At 36.8% G+C, this 11099-nt stretch overlaps 2 protein-coding genes across 2 annotated transcripts in view; one reads left to right on the top strand and one right to left on the bottom strand.

Moving 5' to 3' along the window:
- Positions 1-1456, bottom strand: part of SARC_00895 (hypothetical protein) — a gene marked incomplete at its 5' end in the record, with an annotated part of 5800 nt that extends 4344 nt beyond the window's left edge. Inside the window, 3 exons of the mRNA XM_014305371.1 lie at positions 438-503; positions 1339-1396; positions 1449-1456. Of these exons, the coding sequence (XP_014160846.1) occupies positions 438-503; positions 1339-1396; positions 1449-1456 (132 nt within the window). The remainder of the gene's footprint in view (positions 1-437; positions 504-1338; positions 1397-1448) is intronic.
- Positions 1457-3196: 1740 nt separating this feature from the next.
- On the top strand, positions 3197-8713 carry SARC_00894 (hypothetical protein; the record flags this gene model as incomplete). The annotated part of the gene is made up of 6 exons (XM_014305370.1): positions 3197-3441; positions 6293-6452; positions 6768-7449; positions 7675-7940; positions 8156-8362; positions 8606-8713. The coding sequence occupies 6 exons, from the start codon at positions 3197-3199 to the stop codon at positions 8684-8686; spliced, it is 1641 nt and encodes a 546-aa protein (XP_014160845.1). The 3' UTR covers positions 8687-8713.
- Between the last annotated feature and the right edge of the window lie 2386 nt (positions 8714-11099).

Here is an 11099-nt window from a genome sequence, read left to right as displayed (position 1 = left end):
TGTGTGTATGTGTGTGTGTGTGCGTGCGTATACGTATACATGTAATTTAATTGTATATGTACATATATATATATATATATATATCTATATATATATATATATTATACTATGAGGTGCAATGTTATCGAGAAAATCAACAACCTTTTGCATACATTGTGTGAGGCACAGATTACTCAAACCTTGCGTCTGAGCGACTCAATACCGAATTAAATATATAAGTTGTTGCGCATATATGACTAAACACTAAATTTTCTATATATCTATGTTGGTGCGCATGACAGTTATGCACAAGTTAGAACATATGCTGTGAGAAAGAAAACCTGCTTTACATGAGCATCTTTGGCGCTCGCAAGACAGCGGCACAAACTCCCAAGAGCAGTATGACTGAGCATCCAACGATAAAAGTGTGACAAACAAAGTCATGAAAACCAACTTACCGTCGAAGTCTCGCTGATCTCGAACAAAAATTGGGCCTGGGTGAGGGTTTTTATAGTGATCTTCATCTAAAGCATAATTGGTGAATAAGTAAAGACAGATTAGAGATCTTTATAGCATTCTCCTTGCACATACTATAACTGGCTTTAACGGGGACAACGTTGGCGCTGAAATCGAAGCAATAATTCAGCACACAAAGGTTTTGCACAAAATGGTCATGAACAAACCACTAAATCCGTAATACAGCATCAATATCCTATCAGGAAAGTGATATCTAAACAAACATACCAAACGGAATAATTTGATGTACCCTTGTCAATATGAAATGATATATAAACAAACACAGCATACGAAACAACTAATGTACCTTCGTCATTATACTATCATGCAAGTGATATCCATACAAAAACTTTCGACGATATACTGTCAGGCAAGTGATATCTATACAACACAGCATACGATAACCAATGCACTTTCGTCAACATACTAACAGAAAAGTAATATCTACACAAAAACAACATAAGATAATTAATATCTTCGTCAATATACTATTCGGAAAATGATATCTACACAAACACAAAAACGAAATAATTGATGTACCTTCGTCAATATACTAGCAGGAAGTGATAAGCATACAAACACAGGCGAAGCAATTAAATGTACATTCGTCAACATGCTATCAGGAAAGTGATATCTATACAAACACAACATAAGAAATAATTAATGTACCTTCTTCGATACACTATCAGGCAGTGATATCTATACAAACAGCATATGAATAATTAATGTATCTTCGTCAATATAATTTCAGAGAAGCGACATATATACAAACACAACATAAGATAATAAAGTACATTCGTCAACATACTATCAGAGCGTGATATCCATATAAACACAACATACGATATAATTAATGTAACTTCGCCTTGTATTGTAGGTGACGTGCAACTGTTTCAGATGCCTGATATGTCAATAAACACACATCAACATACAAAATATACATATCAACATACATCTCCATTGTTTACGTCAGCGTGAATACCATAGAAGTTCGGTACTGAACAATATTCTCCCTGGCAAAATAGGCGCGTATAAAAATAAAGCAACAGCAATATATCACGGCTGGGAAGCCGCGCGGACTGAAAGCGAATCATAGGGGTAAGTTCATATGTATTCAGACTATAAGTAGCATTGTATTAACAAACCCCCTTATCTGAAACCAATGTAATGAAATATATGTTATTAGATATTCACGTATCAACTTATCGCCTGTTAAGTGCACGTCAATCATCGCTTTAAATTATTGTCACCCACAGATCCTAGCGTGGCTTATAAAATTGCCATTCAAATAGCGGTTCCTGTATTACTAGTTGGGGATCTAACATTATGCGAAAGTAATTTAGGTAGACACTTCCGAAGTTTGGCATGGTTTTGTTTCATTTTATGTTGTTGGCAAACAATTCGATCGTTTTTTTATTTGTATTGAAATCAGCAAGTACAGGGCTATCTACCACTGTTGTCGGAGATCGACTGAATATGATATCAAATCGAAGTATATTCTTACTGCTAAGTATTCATCTGCAAAAAAAATGATGGCCACTTTGATCTCTTACTAGTTGCTACCGTGCAACGGTGGCCTCTGCCTGGCCGCCGTTTTGTTGCATTATTGGATGCCAATCGCAAACTTTCTCGCATCATGGCAACGATTGTTATATACCATTGTTATATACGTAATATATGCAAGCATTTTGTAAGTTCGTTGCAAGTCGGCAAGCCCGTGTCAACGGGATGTACCGCCCTCGCTTATATCCTAATACTCTGCGCTACAAACGGCAGTTCAATTTGTATTTTATTCGCAGCATATCCATGTCCGAAGAAGGCGCCTAGGCCAACTGAATAAAGTATCCATGGCTATCACATTATTCAACATTAAAAATGGACATCCCATCCAGATATTACCCCTGACCGCTCACAATTTAGCTGAAATCACATTATATCTGAACCCAATTCGTATCAGGTATGAATGTGCGTGTACGAAATTCTACTGCAATACATGTAGTCGAGCTTTTATGGTACACAGCAATACCGTACTGCACCTTTGTCATAGACAATTTCAGCTTCTGTTATTTAGAGTTTTACAGATACGCTCGCTAGTCCTTATACATAGCAATTCAAGATATAGTATTACAATTAGCTCCAGCCGCGACGAAGCCTTCAGATAAGCGAAAAATGGGAATATCTAGGAGTAAAACCAACTATAGACAAGTTTCGGATAACTGTATAGTAGAATTGGTACACACAAGCCTAGCGCATACAGGGAAAGATAGATTAATTATTTAGGTTCTATTATCGTGTCTTGGAACAGTGGAAATAGATTGCAGCTCTCCTGTATAAGAACTCTGCAAAAGCCTCGAGAATTGTTAGTAGTACACTGCTACATATATCAGTATAATCACCCCACCCAATTGAGGCACCCGATCTATCGATAAGCCTGTCCAAAATATAAATTTGGGTTTTAAGGTTATTTATAAATGATAACGCGCACGTGACTAAATAATATTTATATTACCGAACCCAGCACAAGTAAATATTTACCTTTTTGTGGAAACAAACTGTGAGAAGCCCACAACGACCGGAGTGATTGAAGCAAATAGCTCTCACAAATATATAGAAATTGCATCGATAGTCCGACGATCGCTTGCATATACGAGCTTGACACTTAATGAAGAGTATGCCTGTGCCTGAAGTCGTACACGCTGAGATGTCTTCAATTCAAAACACAGGAACAAGTATGCTTCCTCAGACACAGGATGACGAAGCAATGGCGTCGTTTGCGATAAATATGGTCGACCCTTTCGAAAGGAAAGTACCCGTGAATGAAATCAAGATGAAGGTCTTGGTAGCAGATACAAACAGTTTATTGAAGCGTGTACGATTAGACAATTACGCTGAAAGAATTGTTACGGTAACCGGTGTAATCGACGAAGTGCGCGACGCTGCCTCAAGGTAAAGGTTTTTTTACTTGCATGATTGGTGACAGCCAGATAACTTACATTCAGAATATTATCTTATTCGTTCCACAACTCTATACTCCCAGATTATTGTGATTACGCGGTATAGATACGATGATTAATATGTATGTTTGTACGTATGTATGTATAACTGGATATGTGTATCTACTAATACGTTCGTTTGCGTATATATATTTATATATGTGTATATATAAATTTGTATATATATATTTATATTTATATATATATTTATGTATATACATGTATATATATATATGTGTGTGTGTGTGTGTGTTGGTACGTGTGTGGGCCTGTGACTGTGTGTGACTATTCACGCCTGGTTTGTGTATGTAGATACATTTGTATATATATATATAAGTGTGTGTGTGTAAGCGTATATATATATATTTATATATGTATGTATATGTATATATATATATGTATAAATATATATATATGCATGTGTGTGTGTGTATATAGGTACATAAATGTATCTATACATATATAGGTGTGTGTGTGTGTTTGTATGCAGTATGTATATACGTATAGAAGTAAATATATTTATATATATATATAAGTGTGTGTTTATGTGTGTGTGTGTGGCGGTGTGTATTCGAATTTGTGCATCTGTACACGCCTTACTTATATGTGTAAGTACATATGTTTACATGTATATATTTATATATATATGTATATATGTAGATATATAATATATATATATGCATGTGTGTGTGTGTATTTGTATATATGTATATATATATGTCTTTTTCTATTCATTTATTTATATATATTTATATGTATTCATGTATATATGTACTTTCTATTTAAATATATATATATATATATGCGTAAAAATATATGTACGAGTTTGTGTGTGTGTGAAACAGTTATTATACGTTTAAACGGAACATCCTAGTCTAAATTTTTAATATAGGTACAGTTGTGTCTATTCGGATACAAATACACGTGAATGATTATATATTTATATATATATATATTTATATTTATATTTATTTATTTATATGTATGTATGTATGTATGTATTATATATGTACTTGTATATATTATAATATATTATTTTATTTGTATATACATGTTCATACATATATATATGCCTGTGCGATTATGTATATATACACATACGTATATCTAGGGTTTTTTGATATTTATTTTTGGGAGTTTTCATTTTCGGTATTATATAAGTGTAGATATGTTGAATGTATATATATATATATATATATATATACTCGTGTGTGTATGTGTAAGGATGTATTTAAGTTTATGTTCATATATATATGTATGTGTGTGTGCTTATATATTTGTATCTATGGTAATATTTATATTTTATGTTTTTAATTATATATACTTATGTGCATGATTCGAAATATATATTGAAGTCTATTTATGGTGCGTGTGATATTATGTTGTATGATGTGGATGTGGTTATCCATGTCTACATGTATATATATATATGATGTAACGTATGGGCATACACATGAATGTATGTCCTACAGAATACTTCTATTTTAGTTTTCTGCATGTAAGAATCCAGTTGATGTTTTGAAAATTGGGGATATGTGCATCATACAAGTTTCTATGTATGTTTGTGTGTATGATCATACATACGTTCAATTATGTTATATATTCGTAAACTTGTATATATATTATATATATATTGTTCATATATTTCCATATTTTAGGGTGTTTGTTCTTCGTCTTCGTGTTCCTGTATTTGTTATATATATGTGTGTTCGTACATGTGTAATCAAATTGTGTGTACCAGTTGTTTTTATGGCATGTATATACATATTATAAGAATACATTCATGTATAATGTGTGGTTGTGTTTATAATTTCACTTGGAAATTGATTTGTATATACTCGTACATATGTAGTTTTGTATGCCTTTGTACCTAAGTAAATTATGTGTGTGTGTGTGCGTAGTTTGTATGTATATGCGCCTGTAATCGTGGCATATTTAAAACTACATGTCTTGTACATTTTATGAATGCGTATACGATTATGATTTTGACATGTGCATGTTTGTTGGAGATTTGCACACATTTATTGCTGTATCTATGATATTCTTATGTGTGTTTGTATACATGTGTGTTTGTATGTGCATATTTATAGAATATATATTATTGTTTTTATATACATTAAGGGTAAGTGTTGTGAGAAAGCGCAAGTCATCTACACCATCAGAGGTTGACACCATGTAAACATTCTCATTTACATATAAATATGCATATGTTCGTTCACTAACAGACAGATATAGCGTACTTTATATGTATGCCTGCACCTATACATTTATGACATAAATTATTCATCTCATAGATTACCATTGCAAGGTGTGTACAAGATCGATTGTGTATCCATGTGCTAATAGTCTTGTAGCCATGTTTTGTGTTAGTCGTCGTGTACTTAGTGCTTTCACTTGTGTGCCCAATTTTTAAATTATAGAAGCAATTATACACTGGCATGCATTTTCAACCAATGGACTTACATAACTATATATGAAGTGTGTGTATATACTCGTCAATCATTCCTCTTCTATATACTTGCTCTTTATACGTGTGTGTGCATCAATAGTTTCGTGCAGATTCTGTTAAAGCCTTCTGTTTTGTATCGTTTTCATTTGATGTGCCCATTCACACAGGTTGTAAGTTCTCGACATGCATATATTTATACATATATATTCCGACATTACTCTGACGTTGTCAACATCTACACAATCGTAATACATGTGTGTTCGTGGCCAAGTTTACTCGGATTGTTTTCTCAGAAAGAAGGTCCCCGTGAAATGATCGCTTTGTTTATCATCCGCATCATTCTTTCATCATACAGAAATTATTTGAGGACGACTCCTTTCCAGTTAGAGTTCAGAGAACCATCTGCCGAGTCAATTAAAGCAGTAGCTGATTTTTCCAAGAAGACCGGAGACTATCAAGCTTTGTCTGTTGTAGATATGCGCGTGCTTGCATTAACCTGGATGATGGAGAAGGAGGTTAGTTGAATAGCAAGCCCTTTTTTACAGTTATTTGCAGTTTTGAGAGGCATAGCATCGTGCCTCAGATCATTTTCATAATTACTCATCAAATATATGAACATATGTTATGGACGTCCCTAAATCATTGTATGTTGCTTGTGCGTTATGTTTTATTTTTATTTATATTTATTTTGGGGAGAGGCGAGGGGGGGTTGCGTGTCAATTCATTTTGGTTCATGCATCACTTGGCTGCTGCGCGGCAATTCGGTCTTTAGTAGTGACATACTTTCTTTTTGTGCTCTGACTGTTTTATCACTCTTGACCTGTTACTAGGTAAATGGCAACACGGATCACATTCGCACGGAGCCCTTGAAGGCTGGGGCCAAGATAAAAGGAGGTAAGTCCACAGTCAATAACAGAGCGGTGAATGCCGTCACCACGGGTATTCAGACGACCCCGTCATCCAAACAGCCATCCGAAGGTCCCCCCACATCTATTAAGAAGGATACGGAAACGCCAGAAGTTGCGTCAGCACTTGAGAACAGTTCAAAGTATTTCACTACAACCACGAGCACAACAAAAAATGCACCATCTGCCCAAGTATTAGAGAAAGAGGCCACTGAGTCAACTGAGCCGACTGCTAATGAAGGTAGCACAAAAGAGGAAGATGCCGGAGATAGCAAATCAGTCATAGGTACACAAACAGATGCAGTGGATGCTCCTGCGCCGAAGAAAAAGTCGTCTACAAGGGCAGCCAAGAGACGCAGAAATAAGGAGAGGAATGCCGTTAACAACACAGCAACTTCAACATACACCCCGAAGAATGCAACTGCTGCACCACCGGTGTCAGAGAAGAAAATCACTGGGTTTGCTGGGAAAGCGGCAAAGGGTGGTAAGAACGCCACAGCTACGGAGCGTGCCGGTGTTGCTCCCGCGGACGATGATGGCTGGATCACACCAACCAATTTTCACAAGGCTGCCGCCGGAAGTGATCTTAATGCCACTAAGTCAGCTGGTATGTTCGATAGTTCTTTTTTATATTACTGCGTTGGCTCGGTGGAACTAGCAATAATCCACGTCATCTCTCGGGAACTGGATGCAATTTAATTGTTTAGATGTATCTGCTTCCTTCGCTTGGGTGTTTGCCATAGTCCTTTATTTGAAGTCTATCGCAGTGTGTCCCCATGTCGTTCCTGGTTCACATACCATGCGCCCAATCTTATCATCTCACAATGCGTAGGCGAGGAAAACAAGGTGGGATGTATGACAACGGATTACGCTATGCAGAACGTTCTACTGCAAATGAATATGAGCGTAATCAGTGTCGATGGGATGGTCATTAAGCGTGCGAAGAGCTTCGTGCTTAGGTGCCATGCGTGTTTCAAGGTTACATCACAAATGGACAAACAGTTCTGCTCGGATTGCGGCAATGCGACATTGGTCAAGATGAGTGCGAGTGTAGATAAGAAGGGAGTGACGCACTACCACACGAGCCGTACAAAGAAGGTAAGATATTGTGGGCCATATCTCACTCTATGCATACATCACTCTAGATTCCCAGTGAATGATTACGTGTATTGGTTGAATTTACATTTGTCATCGTGTAATGTACTTAAATGATTGTCTAAGTCTCAATGTGGTAGATATAGGTCCGTTTGTCTTCGCTCAAAAGCATGCATATATAACATATCTCTCCGTTGCTGGGCCCAATTTTACAACAGATAAGTCTCAGGGGATCGGTATATTCTATTGCCGCACCCAAGGGTGGTAGGCACGCCAATAATTTAATCTTGCGCGAGGATCAGCGTGAATATAAACAACAGAAAGACAAAGCTAGACGACAGGAGAAAACTTACGATGTATTTGCCGATGATTTCATGGACCGCAGCTCGCCATTTGGTGTTTCCAAGCCTGAAATCAATGTCCTGGTGAGTGTTTTAAAAATCGTGCTGTGTTGTCTATAAAAAAAATACTGTGTCGTTTAACGAAGAGAATCGAGTTTGTATGCACTCTTTAATTGTCGTCGTATCTCTATTTGCACATGTATTCAAATCTGACCAACACGTTTCGTCTTTCTGAAAAATAAGATAATCGACAAGTATGCACGGGGCGTTAAGCCTCGGTATGTAATCGCATTCCTCTCACTGCCTTGAATTCCTCTCATCCCACAGGTTGGCCATGGACGCAAGAACCCCAATTTGGTAAAACACACCGGGAATCGAAAAAAGAAAATGAATAAGCACGACGTTTAGCATAGTAATGAGGTCGAACTTTTAAACAGATAAATTGACAAATATTAATTGAAACTGTCTTTTCGACGAGAGGGGATCTTGTTGACTATCAGGTTGCCTCAGCTATCGACTGCTTTCAGTGCTGCCAGTAGTTTTTAGTATAAGTTTAATATGATTTCGATATCGTGCTTGTTTCGGTCGTTTCCGTTTTGTTGCTGCACGGGAAGATTTCTGTAGCAGTTTTATGTAGTATGCCTGCCGCATAATTGATGCTGCCAAAAAGCTCAGATAAGCCAAGCTGACTCACTAAATAATCTCAATTCTAGAAAATTGTAATTCACAAAGTTTGGTGTGTATTTGATATGCTTGAATTCTAAATTGTATTTCAATTCCTATTGTGAGCAGTTTTGAAGTTCGTACGTGCGTACCGCGAGTGATGTCGTCAACACAGTACTAGGAAATTTCGACGTGTACATTATTATACCCTTCACCGAACTTGTAAATTTGAAGGGGATACCCGATGGGTCAATAATTGGCAACGTACAAATATTCTGTCGAATAGTGAAATTGCACTGCTCTTTGACTATGCCAAATCACAGAACTGCTCTTGATGTGGACTGCACGATCTTGAACACCGCCGTGTGAAAATAAGCCATATTTGTAAATCCAAGTGTTGTATGCTTGAGTTCAGATGAGCTGAAAATAAACCAGATTTAACACTGGCTGTGAATTTCAGTGTTCACCAGTGAAAAATTCAAAACTGATGTTTTATGCATGGACGTGGTCGTCGCTATTAATTTAATCCTAACGTGACTCTCAAACAGTCTTCAACGCTCGGAAACTATACACCCACATATCCTCTTATATCATATTTCATGGCAGACACCTGGAATATATGTAGCTTGTAGTGCACCTCAAAACTAATTATCGACCTCCAAATTTGGGCAACCACAAAATTTCATTCGAAAGCTAGGTGGTTTAATCCTTGATTGTTTTGCTGTTTATCTCTAAATTCAAATTCACGCCCGGGTGTGATTTTCTCTAAACACGCTTGATGTTTTTGATAGTATGGCCGATTATAATCTAGTCACTCAGAGTCCGCTCATCACCCCCAGGGAATACGGACTCAGAGTCTTAGTCCATTTCATGTACCTGCACATTTGCACTATAAAAAAATCAAATTCCTATCTGTGAGACGAGGTGTGGGCTTCAATTGCGGACAGTCTAGGAAAAATATGGTTTGAGCGTAACGTCTACCAAATACACTACTGCGCAAGTCAATCTAAACTACTGTATACACGCTATTGTGAAGTCAACTAGTTAGATATGTATTGTGCTAGTAAGAACCTCTGTATCGTTTCAGGCCATTTGGTTTGTGTGTTAATATATTTCGTGAGATTTTATGTTCACCTGCACTCTTCAAGTACGGTATTGAGTCCATATCGCTGTAAGTCTTTGCCATTCAATTTCAATACTTTCTAGGCTATTCTACAATTCACTTGTACGACCTCATCTCAGGCACCCAAAATTAATAGTCACATGCAGACTTGGCGAATTGTCTTCCAATGATGGTGAGTATATTTACCCGGTCGATACATGGACAGCAAATGCTTAATTTAACTTCATATTCTGTGATTCTTACCACTATTAACGTGAGAATCCATGTTCACGTATCCTTCTGCCCTCCTCTTACGCGTGTTCCCTGTACCTAATAACGATAGAAAAGGAATTCGCAAAAAGTTTATATAGGTCCCCTTTTGAAACAAAAAGTATATCGCATCGTGCTTGTTAGACAGAACGAACATATTGTCCATTACTGTCACATCGACATTCGGTTTCAGGTAAGGTTCCAGTGATTTAGACCTTCTCGGCGTGTATCACACTGCCCTTAATTACGACAAAGGAAATACATATAACTTACTCTGACTTCTTAAGTCGAATAACCAATTTAGTATCAAGCACTTTGTGCAAAGCGTATAGCACAACTATATAACCTATGAATCCCACATGGAAGTCGAAGCCAGTATTGACAATATCATTCGGCGAAAAGAAGTTAGTGCATTTCCTTTGCGTTATCCGCGTCTGACTTTTTCTCACGTGGTGGCATCAGACTATAGGCTGTTGCCCATACCCTTAACTATGCAGAGCCATGGTGACAAGCAGCATCTCGAAACATGTCACTCGACCTTGCATTCTTTTGAATATATTCTTATCGTCGGAAATTGACATAGTGGTCAAATTTGAAGCTGCGAAATCATCACCTTTGGTTGTTGAGCATACAATGGTAACAAAGAAGGCCACCTCCAAAAGCCTGAGTATCCCCAAATATCTAAATTGCATGGAGCTAACATTGTATACTGAGGCTCGCATATATATATATATATATATATATATATATATATATATATATATATATATATATATATATATATAT

Source organism: Sphaeroforma arctica (assembly GCF_001186125.1).
Source record: "Sphaeroforma arctica JP610 unplaced genomic scaffold supercont1.32, whole genome shotgun sequence".
In the NCBI taxonomy this organism is placed as follows: Eukaryota; class Ichthyosporea; order Ichthyophonida; genus Sphaeroforma; species Sphaeroforma arctica.
The sequence above is the reverse complement of the archived record's forward strand: the minus strand, read 5'-3'. Positions and strand labels throughout refer to the sequence as shown.